At 34.6% G+C, this 14,055-nt stretch overlaps 2 protein-coding genes across 2 annotated transcripts; both read left to right on the top strand.

The window, feature by feature from the left end:
- The first annotated feature begins 308 nt into the window (after positions 1-308).
- LOC140886570 (uncharacterized) lies at positions 309-2,589 on the top strand. The gene is made up of 2 exons (XM_073293211.1): positions 309-611; positions 692-2,589. Exons 1-2 carry the CDS (start codon positions 443-445, stop codon positions 2,563-2,565), a joined length of 2,043 nt encoding a protein of 680 aa, XP_073149312.1. The 5' UTR covers positions 309-442; the 3' UTR covers positions 2,566-2,589.
- Positions 2,590-3,115: 526 nt separating this feature from the next.
- Positions 3,116-7,171, top strand: LOC140886571 (ferredoxin--NADP reductase, leaf-type isozyme, chloroplastic). The gene is made up of 9 exons (XM_073293213.1): positions 3,116-3,400; positions 4,877-5,111; positions 5,436-5,569; positions 5,644-5,722; positions 5,832-5,923; positions 6,046-6,123; positions 6,212-6,274; positions 6,552-6,786; positions 6,929-7,171. The coding sequence occupies exons 1-9, from the start codon at positions 3,296-3,298 to the stop codon at positions 6,994-6,996; spliced, it is 1,089 nt and encodes a 362-aa protein (XP_073149314.1). The 5' UTR covers positions 3,116-3,295; the 3' UTR covers positions 6,997-7,171.
- Positions 7,172-14,055: the final 6,884 nt, after the last annotated feature.

Raw genomic sequence — 14,055 nt, 5'->3', positions numbered from 1 at the left:
TGTGTAAAAATACGAACCGTTGGATGCATGATTTAGGTATTACTCATATGCTAAGATCTAATCTACCATGACCTTGATGCATGCACACAATGATTTAGTGATAGTTTACCATATTTAGAAATACATTCTAATTTAATCCAGTCATGTCCACAATGATATATACAATTTTATGTTTGTATTATAATCTCCATTTACATGCATCTGGCTTTTATGAATATTAACAAAAAAAACACAATGGAAATTAATAGATAATATTCGATATAGTTAGTACAAGGTAAAGTCCCATTGATAAAGATGGCGGGTTGCCGTGTGGCGGCGCGTTTCATCGATTGGGAAAGAGACATGGAAGCCTCCGCTGAGATGAGTGGAAATTGTCCGAAGACTCGGGCTGATGATATTTCTTCGTTAATCTCATGCCCAAGAATATTCTTGGTAGTACATCATGTCGAGGGTGTACGATAACTGGGAGAGGCTCGTGGAAGCCACGCTCAGAGAAGATCATCTTCGTCAACTTGCCCTTTGTTCCAGCTTCAGCAGCAGCTGCTGCTCCTCCTCCGATCATTCCCGGAGTCTCGAGATTTATCCTCACCCTGCTGTAGCAGATGTGCCTGGTAATGTAATCTGTACCTCTCCCCTTTTCAATTTTATGGCCAATCTGAACAGCGTTTATGGGCACTTTTTGGTTATTCAGGGCGATTGGTGGAGCAATTGTTAGAGAAGCCAATCACGTTTCCGCACAAATTGGAGAAAGCTATCTCCTTGGCGGATCAGGTGATACGCGCGGCGGATTTTGCCATCCTTTTCAAGCGAGAATGCGGGGAGCTTAAATCCAAGACTGAGATACTCGCCTACCTTCTGCGCCTGCAGGCACGTGCCCGCAAGCATTACTTTGCTCGCCGCATCATTAACTACACGGAGCAAGTCCTGGATGAAGCACTGGCTTTGCTGCTCAAGTGTTCTGCCAATGTCCTCAAGCGCGCCTTCACTGTTATACCAGGTGCCGCCTTCACCAAAATGTCTTCTCAACTGCAATCATCTATCGTCGATGTCGGTTGGCTCCTAAAAATTTCTGCTGGCTATGGGGGCCACCTTGGATTACCTCCATTCGCCAGCAATGACCCGATCATCTGCCTTATATTGGAGCAGATCGCCATCTTGTCCATGGGTTCGATGGAGGATCGATCCAATGCGTCTGGGTTTCTTGTTACTTTATTTCGCGAAAATGATAGGTTTGGAAAGTTGTTTATTGAGGACGGTGGAGTTTTACCCTTGTCGAAATTGATGAAGGTAGGTGAATTAGAAGGGCGGGAGAATGCCGCGAGGGCGATTGGGTTGCTTGGTAATGACCCTGAAAATATCAAGAAAATGATGCAGACTAACGTTTGCTCAGTGTTTGTAGAAATGCTCAAAAGAGGCCCGATGAAAGTTCAGGCTTTAGTTGCTTGGGCTGTGTCGGAATTTTCCGCCAATTACCCCAACTGCCAAGAATTTTTTGCTCGGCTTGGCATTATTCCGTTGCTCATTAGCCATCTCGCCTTCAGAATCAAGTACCACGATGCCATCGATCCCGTTTTATTGATGAGCAATACTGCAGCAAATGATGTTGAGATTCGCAATGATGAGGATGTTGCAAGCTATGTCTCCAGTCCATTGCGGACTGAGCAGCCTAATCTGGAGCCAGATGTGGTTAAGGGTGCCAGGGCCTTGAAGGGTAACAATGGTTTGATTCAGAACAAAGTTGGCGAGAGCAATGGCGACAATGATGCCAAGGTAAATCCAGTGCATATTTTGCTATCTGGAGATAAGGCTCAAGAAGTGGAGGACCCTGTGACTGAAGCATATACAAAGACGATGGCTTTAAGAGCCCTTCGTTACCTTGCTAAAGGGAATTATTCCATTTGCCGAAGCATATCAAAGTCAAGAACTTTACGAATCTTTGCTGTTCTTTTGAAGAACGGACCTGAAGAAGTTCGGCACAATTTGGCTATTGTATTGATGGAGATCACCGTGGTTGCAGAGGGTGATGCAGAGTTAAAATCGGCATTCAACCCCAACTCTCCTGCCTGCAAAGCACTTTTTGATCAGCTCTTTACAGTCATTAACACACCCGAGTCAAAACTACTCATTCCTTGCATTAAAATAATCGGAAATTTGGCTCAAAATTTATGTGCGGAAGGTACCAGAATGATAGGCCCCCTTGTAGATTTACTTGACAGAGGAGAAGCCGAGGTTGATAGTGAAGCTTGTGCCACTCTCGCCAAGTTTATTTGCCCCGAAAATCAGCTACACCAGCATTACTCTAAGTTAATCATCAGTGCTGGAGGAGTGCAGCACCTGGTTCAGCTGGTGTACTTTGGAGATCAGAAGGTTGTTGAAAGACGTGCATTGACAGTGCTGTGCCACATCGCATTGCATGTTCCAGACAGCAAAGATATTGCGGAGGTGAACTTACTCGCCGTGCTGAAATGGGCGGCAAGCAATGTCCGGTTACTGCAAGATGAATGCTCATTGTTAGTAGAGGCCGAAAGGCAGTTGTTACTCTATCAATCTTCAAGACACCATTGAATTGATTATTTTTATTTTATTTTATTTTTCCAAATCTTGTTTACTTTCATTCTTGAGTAATTTTATAGGATGCAGGTAGTTCATTTTTTGGGAGTCAAGTGGTTTACATTAGATTTGTCATGTAAGTATGAATAAATTCTGTTGGTTGTAAACAGTTTCAAACTCATCAGGGATTGCATGATGGGTAATCTGAAATCCATATATCATCAAATTTATTAATGGTAAAATAAAATATAGATGCACAAAAACATATGATCAATCTATTTTACCATTAATAAAAGGTTGTATTTTTCTCAAAACAACACACCAAAACATTGACACCAATATTTAACTATAAAACGAAATGTTTTTATTTATAACCAAAACAATTTCGAAGACTATATGTCTATTCAAAGCTTACAACACAAATTTTTTTTTAAGCAAAAAAATATCTCATGTTGCTCCAGGATGTCCAGATAATTTAATTTCAGATAAATCGATTTAGATTCTATATTCACAAATTCAGACAAGAATCTTTCCTTTAATCCTCTGAGACCGAAATATTACACCAATTTCTTATCCTCACACCCGCCATGCAATTGGCCTTCGAATCTCCTCCACCCAATCAAATAATCCTCAAATCCATTTCTTCTCCAATTTTTTTTTTGTTTTCACAGCATCACTTAATCACCCCTCTCTCTTTCTTCTATTTTCCACTTTTTGAGATTTAAATTCTCTGCTTATTACAGGTATGGCTGCTGCAGTCAGTGCTGCAGTATCTCTCCCTTCCTCCAAGTCGTCTTCTCTTTCTGCCAGAACATCCATTGTTACCACAGAAAGAATTAATTTCAACAAGGTTTGATCCTCATTTGATCTTTTTTTTAAAAAAAAAAATTCTTTACTTCAAGAATGTCTTATCAAGATACGGGTTTTGTTTTTCTTCAAGTACCATGTATCACTTATGCTGTATTGTATGCTCTATATCCAGAATTTGCACGTCAGTCGATGGGTTTTTGCAGTGTATTAATCTTGTGGTGGCATAAATTTAGGCAACGTTTGGGAATTTCAACAAGGGCAAGCTAGTGTATTTGAGTGGACTAAAGCTTTACGTATAGAAAAAATGGGCCAAAATCCCGGTTCAGTCTTAAATGTTTGGATACATTTCCGGTTTAGTCCTAAATGTTTGGATGTTACCGGTTTGGTCCTAAATTTTTTCCAAAAGTTCCCGATTCAGTCCTAAATGTTAATACGTTACCGGCTTGGTCCTAAATGTTTCCCAGAAGTTTCCGCTTCAGTCCTAAATATTTTTACATTGCCGATGTCGTGCCAAATATTTCTCAAAATTTTTTCGGTTTGATCCTAACATCTACTCGTGTGTTAAAACTAACATCGCGTAGTGTTATATAATTTATAATTGAGTTTTATATTATTTATTATATATTTAACATTAAATAATTTGTAAATAAAACACAAATTTATTAGAGTTTTTATCCAAATTTAAATCAATTTTACACATTGTTCAAAAAAAAATATTAAATTCATGATGCTACAAAATAAAAACTTAAATAAAATAAACGAAACTTGAGGAATTAAAATTTAATGATGTTATTTCACATTTTTATTAATTTTGTTATATTCTCATTCATGATGCTTGCACATTTAAGAAAAAAATTGTAGGTTGGAAAAAGATATATATCTTTTTAAAACTCTTTTTATATTTTAAAAAATACTATTTGAAAAAAATTTACTATTGAATAAAACTTAATTTCATATCACTACTTCAACGGTGGTCAAATACTTCATTATATTTTCTCAATTGTTAACCATAAGTATTCTTCTCTTGAAAAATTTGTTGAAAATTTCAAATATTTTGTGAAATAAGTAATCCTAGTTATTTGCTAAAACATTTGTTTATTTGTTGAAAATTTCAATTGTTTATCACGCTTTGTTTGTAGATGAAAGTATCAAACCGAGAACTTTTGAAAAATATTTAGGACGAAATCTGGAACGTAAAACATTTAGTACTGAACCGGCAACTTTTTAAAACATTTGGGACCACACCGGGAACATAAAAACATTTATGACTGAATCGGGAATTTTGGAAAAACATTTCGGACGAAACCGGGAACATTCAAATATTTAGGACTGAACCGGAAATATGTCCAAATATTTAAGACTGAACTGGGATTTTCCCCTTTTTTTCATTGCATTGTATATTGACGGAGTAAAGATAAATTATTTAGGCCTTTAGATTTCAAGATTTTCCATTTGAACAGTGTGCTCCATTAATCTGCGGCTTCTGAATTTATGTTACTAAATGGATCTTGTGCAGGTTCCTTTATACTACAGGAATGCGTCATCAGGTGCTCCAGTGGTGCTCATCAAAGCTCAAGTTACCGCAGACTCGCCTGCCAAGGCAGAGAAGGTTTCAAAGAAACAGGAAGAAGGGGTGATAGTAAACAAGTTCAAGCCTAAGGATCCATACACTGGCAAGTGCCTTCTTAACACCAAGATCACAGCGGACGACGCTCCCGGTGAAACGTGGCACATGGTTTTCAGCACCGAGGGTATTTTTCCATCTGTGGAAATTAGCATGTTGTTAAATGTATACAACAGTAGTCGATTCAAGTGATTTTTTTTTTAATGAATTGTCACTTATCTAACATGGCAAGCGAAATTCTGTACAATAAATTCTGCTAACTACAAAAATAATGACTCTAGCTAGTTACAAGATAGTCTATTGTGTATCTCACACATGACCTGCCCAATACGAGTATCACATTTGACATATTATGGGTCATTTATATGAATCATGATGAGATGGGTAGTGCAGTGTTGAATTTTGAAGCTGATTTTTCATGTTGAAACGTGTCCGACTGTTTTTCGAACAGGGGAGATACCTTACAGAGAAGGACAGTCAATTGGGGTGATTGCAGATGGGGTAGACAAGAACGGGAAGCCTCACAAGCTACGGCTGTACTCGATAGCAAGCAGTGCCCTTGGCGACTTTGGAGATTCCAAGACTGTAAGAACTCGTTAATATGATAGGTTGTTAGCAAGAAGAAAGTAAGATTCTAGGAATAATTGTTCTTTATGCAGGTTTCTCTGTGTGTTAAAAGGCTCGTCTACACCAATGACCAAGGGGAAATTGTCAAAGGCGTTTGCTCAAACTTCTTGTGTAATGACTCGATTCCATAGACAATTGAAAATGATAAAAGCTACACTGTACTTACTTATTTTGTCGTTAGTGAGCGAAGTTTTGATGGTATGGAATCATTTTTCTTCAGGCGACTTGCAACCAGGAGCTGGAGTGAAAATAACTGGACCTGTAGGCAAAGAGATGCTCATGCCAAAAGACCCCAATGCGAACGTCATAATGGTGTGTTATGTGCTATTGCAATCATGAATATTCGAATAAAATCCATGTATTTCTTTGATAATTGTTGTTAGTGTTTATAGTTCACGCGGTATTTATTTATATAATTGGAATTCACTGTGTAGCTTGCCACTGGGACTGGGATTGCTCCCTTTCGTAGTTTCTTATGGAAAATGTTCTTCGAGAAGTATGATGACTACAAGGTAAAACCGAATCCAACACAGTTTCTATAGTAAGAATCTTATGGCTGTCTTGACAAAAATTTATACATTTTCGTATCTCGTATTGCAGTTCAATGGATTAGCATGGCTTTTCTTGGGAGTTCCTACGAGCAGCTCATTACTCTACAAAGAGGTAAACTTACACCCCCAACTCCTACGAGTTTTGAAGCTGATCGACGAGTCGTATTCTGCTAAGTGAAGGCTAAAGTTTTCTGGCTCGATCATCTATAGAGTATCAATAACACTCTTCGCCTATTATGCAAGTTCAGAACAAAATATGTGATGTTGCTTAATCTAGAGTCTGGCCTAGAATTCATTTCGATAGCCCATTTCATGGCATGACGTGAAGCTGACATGACATTTTATGAAAAGCAAATAAATAACCAAAGCTTGTTTGGTGGATTGAGCAGGAATTCGCGAAAATGAAGGAGAAAGCCCCTGAAAACTTTAGGGTGGACTATGCAGTTAGCAGAGAGCAGGCAAACGCTAAGGGGGAGAAGATGTACATCCAAACTCGAATGGCTGAATATGCAGAAGAGCTATGGGAACTGCTCAAGAAAGATAACACCTACGTCTACATGTGCGGGCTGAAGGGAATGGAGAAGGGAATTGATGACATAATGATATCCTTGGCTGCTAAAGACGGTAAAAAAAATATGTCATGTTCAAAACTCTACAACAATCATTCATAAACGTTTGTGCGCAAACACATTGCAGCAGCAACGGGTGTATATGTCACGTTCATCATCCGATGCTCGTTTCTTAGCTTGCTTTTCCTGTTTTTCAGGTATTGATTGGATAGATTACAAGAAGCAGTTGAAGAGATCGGAACAATGGAACGTGGAAGTGTACTGATTCTTGATTTTTCTTGTGTTTTCTGATTTCATCTGTGGTGAATTGAAGAAAAGGTAACTTTCTTGTGCTGTCGACCCTTTGATCATTGATTTTTTGAGGGCCATGATTTACAAGAATTCGAGGAACAAAACAGATTTCAAGTCATATAATGTTAATATAAGCTTTACTTCATTCATATGTTTTACATATACATATACAAATTTTTACAGCGCAGATGTGATCTTGGGATCAAAGTGATGTTTTCCTCTGTCTGAACAAGATGATTTACTTGCAAATAAATATCCTGATATAATTTTAAATTTATTTGTAAATCAGTGCTCTGATTAGTTAATTCAATTTGTCTTTGGATAGGAAATATGAATGTTATCTAGTTCTGCAAATAACTTCTATTTTACATGCATATATTTTTCATAAAAATGCTATTTAGAAAAAAAAAAATTAAAAATTACTGGTATGAGTATAACGTAAATTAGTTCTGAAAATCTTCATACACCAATTTATTATTTATAAGTGCGAAAAATGGTATCAAAATTTGAATAATAATTTAATTAAATTCAATTATTATAAGTCATTTATATGAATAATAATTGTCTTAAATTATAAAATAGTGTGTATTAAAATTGTTGTACTTTAATAGATTTGAGATTATGCATGATTCCAAGACAATACAAAAAAAATTAATCATGGTACAAACATTTCTTATGATGATTATGATAACTATTGAACGAATTATCAAAAAAATTTATGATATTAGGATAGAATGTTATTTTAAAATGATTAGTTGAATTTATAATTTTATTTGGTTATTATTATTATTATTATTATTTTTTATTCTTTTTGTTGGAAAATGTACTCTTATTTATATTTTAATAATTAGCAAAGAAACTGTGATAAAAGAGTTGAAATAATAATTAACTAAGAAGAAGCTAATTAATAGCTTAGTAATTCGATGACTATTTTATTTATGTATCATGAATTTTTGTTTGAAATAATAAATTTCAAATATTGACAATGAGACATATAGTATGTAAACTTGCTATTTGGTGATTCGAATTTATTTAATTATTATTGTGTAAATGTTACATTTCAAATATTTGCAATGAGAAGAGTTTATTTCTTTTATTTATTATGGTAATTTATGAGGAAAATTGAAAAATTATATAAACATCATTTGATAATATTATTAGAGTTTATTTTGAATTAAATAATTGGATTTATTATTTTATTTGGTTATTTTAGGGAACTATATTTCTCGTCCTCTTTATTGCAATTTTTTTTACTTTTGGTCCTGTTAACGGTGAATTTATATTTTCAGTCCTGCAAATTGAATATTTTTCATTTTTGGTAATTTTACGATGTATTTTTATTTGTAGTCGTGTGACTTGTATATTGTTTTTATTTTTGATCTTTTAATTTGTATTTATTTTAATTTTCGATCTTTTTTTATGATCGGTAGACATGATAGACTATGGTGAAAAAATAATCAAAAAATAAAAATAACATACAAGTTAAATGACAAAAAATAAAAATAATATAGAAGCTACATGACTACAAATGAAAATATACCGTAACATGACCAAAAATAAAAAAATATGAGTTATAAGACTGAAAATACAAATTCATCATTAATAGAACAAAAAATGAAACATAAATACAAATAAAAACATCAAAATTGTATTTTTCCGTTATTTTTATATTATTTTTTTGTTGAAAAATGTATTTTTATTTATATTTTAATAATTTATAATAAAAATGATATTTAAAAATTTTAATTAAATAATTAAAATAATAAATAACTAAAATGAAGCTTAATAGTTTAGTAATTTTTTACTATAATAGTTTAGTAATTTCATGATTAAGTTGTTTCTTTATCATTAATTTTAGTTTCAATCATGAGTAAATTGTCCTAAAATCCCTAATACCCTTTCTAACTTTATTATAACTCTCTAGCCAAAAGATTCTTTACTATAACTTCCTAGGACCACCAAACTTGAATATTTTAATGTTTAATTCTTGTACTAGATTTATGTTAATCTATGCTTGAAATCTATAGGTTCTATGCTTAAAATTTAAAGGTTTTATGATTGAATCTGAAGATTTTGTGTTCATTTGCAGTATAAAGAATTATCTGCAAAATGGTATCAGAGCTTTAGGTTAATTATTCAGACGTAATATTATTCGTTAATTCATGCTTTTCTTTGTTGAGGAGAAGATTTTTACAAAATATGACTTCAAACGAAGGTTTGAATCAAGAGGATTTTATTCATATGAAATCCTATAAACAAGTTAATATATTCGCAATAGATTACTTACAATATGTTGTGATTAATGCTCTTAATTTTAAAGAGATAAAGAAAAATTATTTTTAACTCTCAATTTTTAGAGATTACCCCAGATTCTTCTAAACTCTCCGGAGATCTTAGAGAAATTCAAAAGACGGTACAATATTACAACAATCAGCTATATGAAATACCTCGGCAAATTGAAGAAATCCTTAAGAAACAAGAAGAAATTCTTGGAACTCTAAAGGATCTTCAAAATAAAATCATAAATCTAGAACACACTTCGGGTTCTAGAAAATGAAATACAGGTGGAAGGTTACCACTCTCATTTGGTACCGAACCTTTGTTACATCAGAAAGGTAAAACCAAAATAGTTCAAAAACCTTTAACCGATGATGAAATGATGATTAATCTTATAAAAGCAGTATCAGAGAAAAACACTATCTGATGACTACTTTAGAAAGATTAAATCTCGAGGATCTACAAGATCTTGCGAATTCTTGTGCGAATCTCAAAGTAGTAGATCTAAAAATGAATTCACCTGAAGGTGAACAACCCATAGGGAATCCCCCAAGATATGTGGTTAAAACAGAAGAACCGCATAGTGAGTTCCAGGTTGGAGAAAATTCACATCCAGCAGGAACCAGATCAAGAAGGAGTAAAATCCCACTCCATCAAACTCCTTACGGAAAAACTGTTTTAGATCCAATACCTCCTTACGGGGTTATGTTAAACCTTGATGTTTTGGACTTCAAAAACAGAGAAGATCTTATAGATGATTGGACGTCAGCTATGAGAATAGCAGCAGGGACATTAGATCTCAATAAAAAAAGATTCATTAAACTTCTAGAAATGAGTCTAATGGGATCTGTTAAGATCGCATGGGAGATGACTATGCCAGAAAATAAGGAATCAATCTTAGCAGGAGAATCCCTCAACGAGATTGGAGGAAGAATGGCCACCCTATTTAAAGCACAATTCATAGGGGTAGACTATTTCAATAATCAAGATACAAAGAAAAAGAGAAGATATACTCAAGCTCTTTATAGCCTCGAGTTACATGATATCTGTTTAGTGGATGAATACATTATGTTATTCACTAAATACAGATGAAATTCGGGAGTCCAGGAAAATATAGCTATTCAGCTATTTTTCGCAAAAATGCCAAGTCCCTGGAGAGAAATGCTGATTAAAGAATATGTTCCAGGTAATCTTGATACATTGGCAAGACGTGCCTCCTTTTTGAAAGGAAAATTAGCAGAATGGTGTCATATGACAGCATTACAGAAGAACTGCAAGAAAATAAGGGGTATAGATAAGCGTACACCTTTGTGTTGTAGAGAAAATGATCTTCCAACGATTATTGAAAACAGATCACAGGAAATTAAAAGAAAGAAATTCAGAAATAATCCCTATAATAAAAGAATGAAAAGTTCTTGGAAACCAAGAACATTTTGGTCCAAACAAAAGGCCAGATCCTATAGATCGGGTAGAAGAAGTGGACCTACAAGAACATTCCTAGAAACAGGCTCTTCACAAAGCAGGGGAAGAACACCATCAAGAAGAACTTTAAGAAGAACTCATACAAGAGCAAGTGAAAGTTTCAAGGATTGCAACTGCTGGACATGTGGAGCAAGAGGACATATATCTACAAATTGTCCAGAAAACGAGAAAAAATGAGTTAAACTCTTTGAAGCAACACCAGATATGGATGATGCGGTCTTCTTTTAAGATCTAGTCCAAGTATATCAATTTGAGGATATCCCCTCAGATGAAAGCATATACGAAGAAGAGATATTGTTTAGTCGAGAAGTTTCTGAGGATGAATCAAAATCAGAATCAGAGTAAAGAGAAAGTGTTTCGGCATGAAACACATGAAAGTTTGGCTGGGTTCTTTAGTCAAACCACGATATCTCATAATATGGTCCAACGGATTATGAGAGAAAATCCAACATTACAGAAATACCAAAGATTTTCGGCAGGACAAGTTGAAAGAGTCTTAGGAAACCTAGGACTAAGACAAAGAAGACATAATTTGATTTATAAGGTATCCAGAAGGGAAATGGCGATTCCTATGGAATTAACCAGTAATCAAATTGAGATGCAATTAATTCTCTTTGAAGAAATTCGAGAGGAATTACAGAAATTAAAAGCAGAAGTAGCAAAGACAATGTCTTGGATTCATATTGGAGCAATCCAAATTATGATCAAAGCTACTTTTAAAGAGAAAATAGATTCACTCATAGATATCGTAGTATGCGATAAAAGAATGGGGAATATACAAGATGCGGTTCTAGGAACTATCTCGGAAAATTTGTGTGCAGAAAAAATTGTGGGAGTTATTTATCCAAGAATAGCCTACAATTTAGCTGATAGAGATTTTAGTCGAGCATTGACGTTGCATCAAAACTTCAAGAAAAAAAGATTAATGAATGAAAGTAATAGGCCATATTCTATTACGTATCAAATTTCATATGCTCTTTCTAATACTCACCATTCTGAATTATTTATTAGAAATGAGTTCATTGAAATTCCAGAGGTCTTTGGGAAAGTTGCTCAAGCAATATACCCGGAAAGAATCGAGTTTTCTTTAATTCAAGAAACAGACATTCAAATTCAAGACAGACCGGTTCTATACAAAGACCTTAAAATAGAACCCCAAAGGTTATCTTTCCAAGGAGACAGAATGACAAGCAGAAGATGGGACAAATCTCCTAGTCAAGAAATTCCACCAGAAGAAAAAGAGTTTTCTATAATAGGAAAACTTAAATCTCCAGAAGGATGGAAAGAAGTGAAAATAGTATTCGAAATTACAAGTCTTCGGAACCAGTTCCCTTGTAACTCGATTTACTATTTGGAACAAGAGGAAAAAGGAACTTACCAAAGAGTGATAAATATTAGAGAATTGGAAGTTCAAATCTGGGGAATTCCAGGAAAAGAAATGGATCAGCTCATTCTTGGTCTAGAATTCCTGGAGGACCATAAACCATGTAAACGCCTTGAAAAAGGAATAGAGTTCATGGCAAAAGAAAAGACTTGGAGGATTTAATAAGAAATCTACGAAATGGAAAACCAAGAGAATTGGATAAGGGACAATCCCTTAATCAGATTCGAAAACTCTGTTCACAAATAGAGGAAGAAGCAACTGTTGAAATTAGTAAGTCATGAACATGATTTACTAGAATGCATTGAAGAAGTAGAAAGGAGTAACCATACTCTACCTTTTGAAGCCTTAGGAAAACTAAAGGTAAATAGTCTTAATCGAATTACTGTGTTACAACACAGTCTGTTAAAAATGGCGGGGCCATTTAGTAATCCCTTTAAAAAAATGACAACAAGTCTTTTCTCCATATACATTCCGTTAGGGATGTTGTATGAACAATATAAGGCTGAGTACTTTGCAGCTTATATTGACTCGGGAGAAGGAATTTGTACAGCAAAAAGAGGAGTCTTCCCTGCAGAATGTGAAGAAGAATTGCCAAAAATTTCTGGACGAGATTTCTCTTGAAGAATTTTAATTCTTTGCAAAGGAATAAAACAAGCAGAGATCCTTATGGGAGGTGCAGGTCAAACACCTTGGTACAAGGTAAAAACACCACCAATCTATTTCCATGATACAGGAGCTGATATCTTGTTAGGAAATAACTTCTTACAAATGTTTAAGAAGTACACACAAGACAATGAGTCAAGAAGACTTATGTTCACTACAATTTGTGATCATAAAATTATCGTTCAAAGACTCAAGGTTGATTTTTATCGACAATTGCCGATAATATTTCGCAGTCAGCGTGGTGATAAAGGACAACTTTTTCACCCAAAAATGAAAGATCCAAGAAGGTTTGGAGAAACCATGTTAAAAATAACAACAGAACAAGAACTCCAAACAGAGGATATGGAGCTTCTCAAGGTAACTCTAAATCACAGAGATATAGAGTTAGAAAATAAGGTATCCCTTGAAGATGTCAAAAAGAGGCTCAAAGAAAGTTACAACGAGCATCCTTCGGCATGGTGGGATAGAAATCAACTCAAAACCAGTCTTACTCTAAAGAAAGGCAAAGAGTATAAATTCGTCAGATATAAGCCTATCCCGATGAACATAACAGATCAAAGGGATATGAGAATGATTATCAAGGAACATTTGGACCTTGTTTTAATCAAATAAGGAGTTTCACCATATAACAGCAAGGTTTTTTGGTTAGAAATCATGGTGAAATAAAAAGAGGAAAACCCAGGCTAGTTATTAACTACCAAGGTATTAATAAAATCCTGAAGTTTGATGGGTACTTCATACCGAGTAGAGAACACCTAATTATCTGTGTACGAAATGCTAGAGTGTTTTCAAAATTTTATTGTAAGTCTGGTTTTTACCAGATTCGAATGGAAGAAGGCAGTAAGAAATTCACAGCCTTCTCTACTCCACATGGACACTATATTTGGGAAGTTATGCCTATGGGATTGGCTAATGCACCCCAGATATTTCAAAGAAAGATGGATAACCTTTTTAAAGATTATTTCAACTTTATGTTCTTTTATATTGATGATATTCTGATAGCATCAAAAAACATAGACGAACACGTTAAACACTTAGAGATTTTCTCAAAAATTTGTAAACAAGAAGGACTGGTCTTATCTGAAAAGAAAGCAGTCATAGCAACAAGGAAAATTGAATTCCTTGGTATTGAGATTGATGAAATTGGAATAATTCTGCAACCCCATATTGTGAAAAAGGTAAAGAATTTTTCAGATAAACTCAAAGACGTAAAACAACTCCAGAGTT

Source organism: Henckelia pumila, chromosome 3 (assembly GCF_033568475.1).
Source record: "Henckelia pumila isolate YLH828 chromosome 3, ASM3356847v2, whole genome shotgun sequence".
Lineage (NCBI taxonomy): Eukaryota > Viridiplantae > Streptophyta > Magnoliopsida > Lamiales > Gesneriaceae > Henckelia > Henckelia pumila.
Note: the sequence above shows the minus strand (reverse complement) of the source record. Positions and strands in the feature narration are given on the sequence as shown.

Bases quoted from the DNA above. Each gene is read 5' to 3' on its own strand.
- LOC140886570 (XM_073293211.1), top strand. From the start codon at position 443: ATGTCGAGGGTGTACGATAACTGGGAGAGGCTCGTGGAAGCCACGCTC. The intron at 612-691 runs GTAATGTAATCT...TTGGTTATTCAG, and splicing joins TGCTGTAGCAGATGTGCCTG to GGCGATTGGTGGAGCAATTG.
- LOC140886571 (XM_073293213.1), top strand. From the start codon at position 3,296: ATGGCTGCTGCAGTCAGTGCTGCAGTATCTCTCCCTTCCTCCAAGTCG. The intron at 3,401-4,876 runs GTTTGATCCTCA...GATCTTGTGCAG, and splicing joins AAAGAATTAATTTCAACAAG to GTTCCTTTATACTACAGGAA. The intron at 5,112-5,435 runs GTATTTTTCCAT...TTTTTCGAACAG, and splicing joins CATGGTTTTCAGCACCGAGG to GGGAGATACCTTACAGAGAA.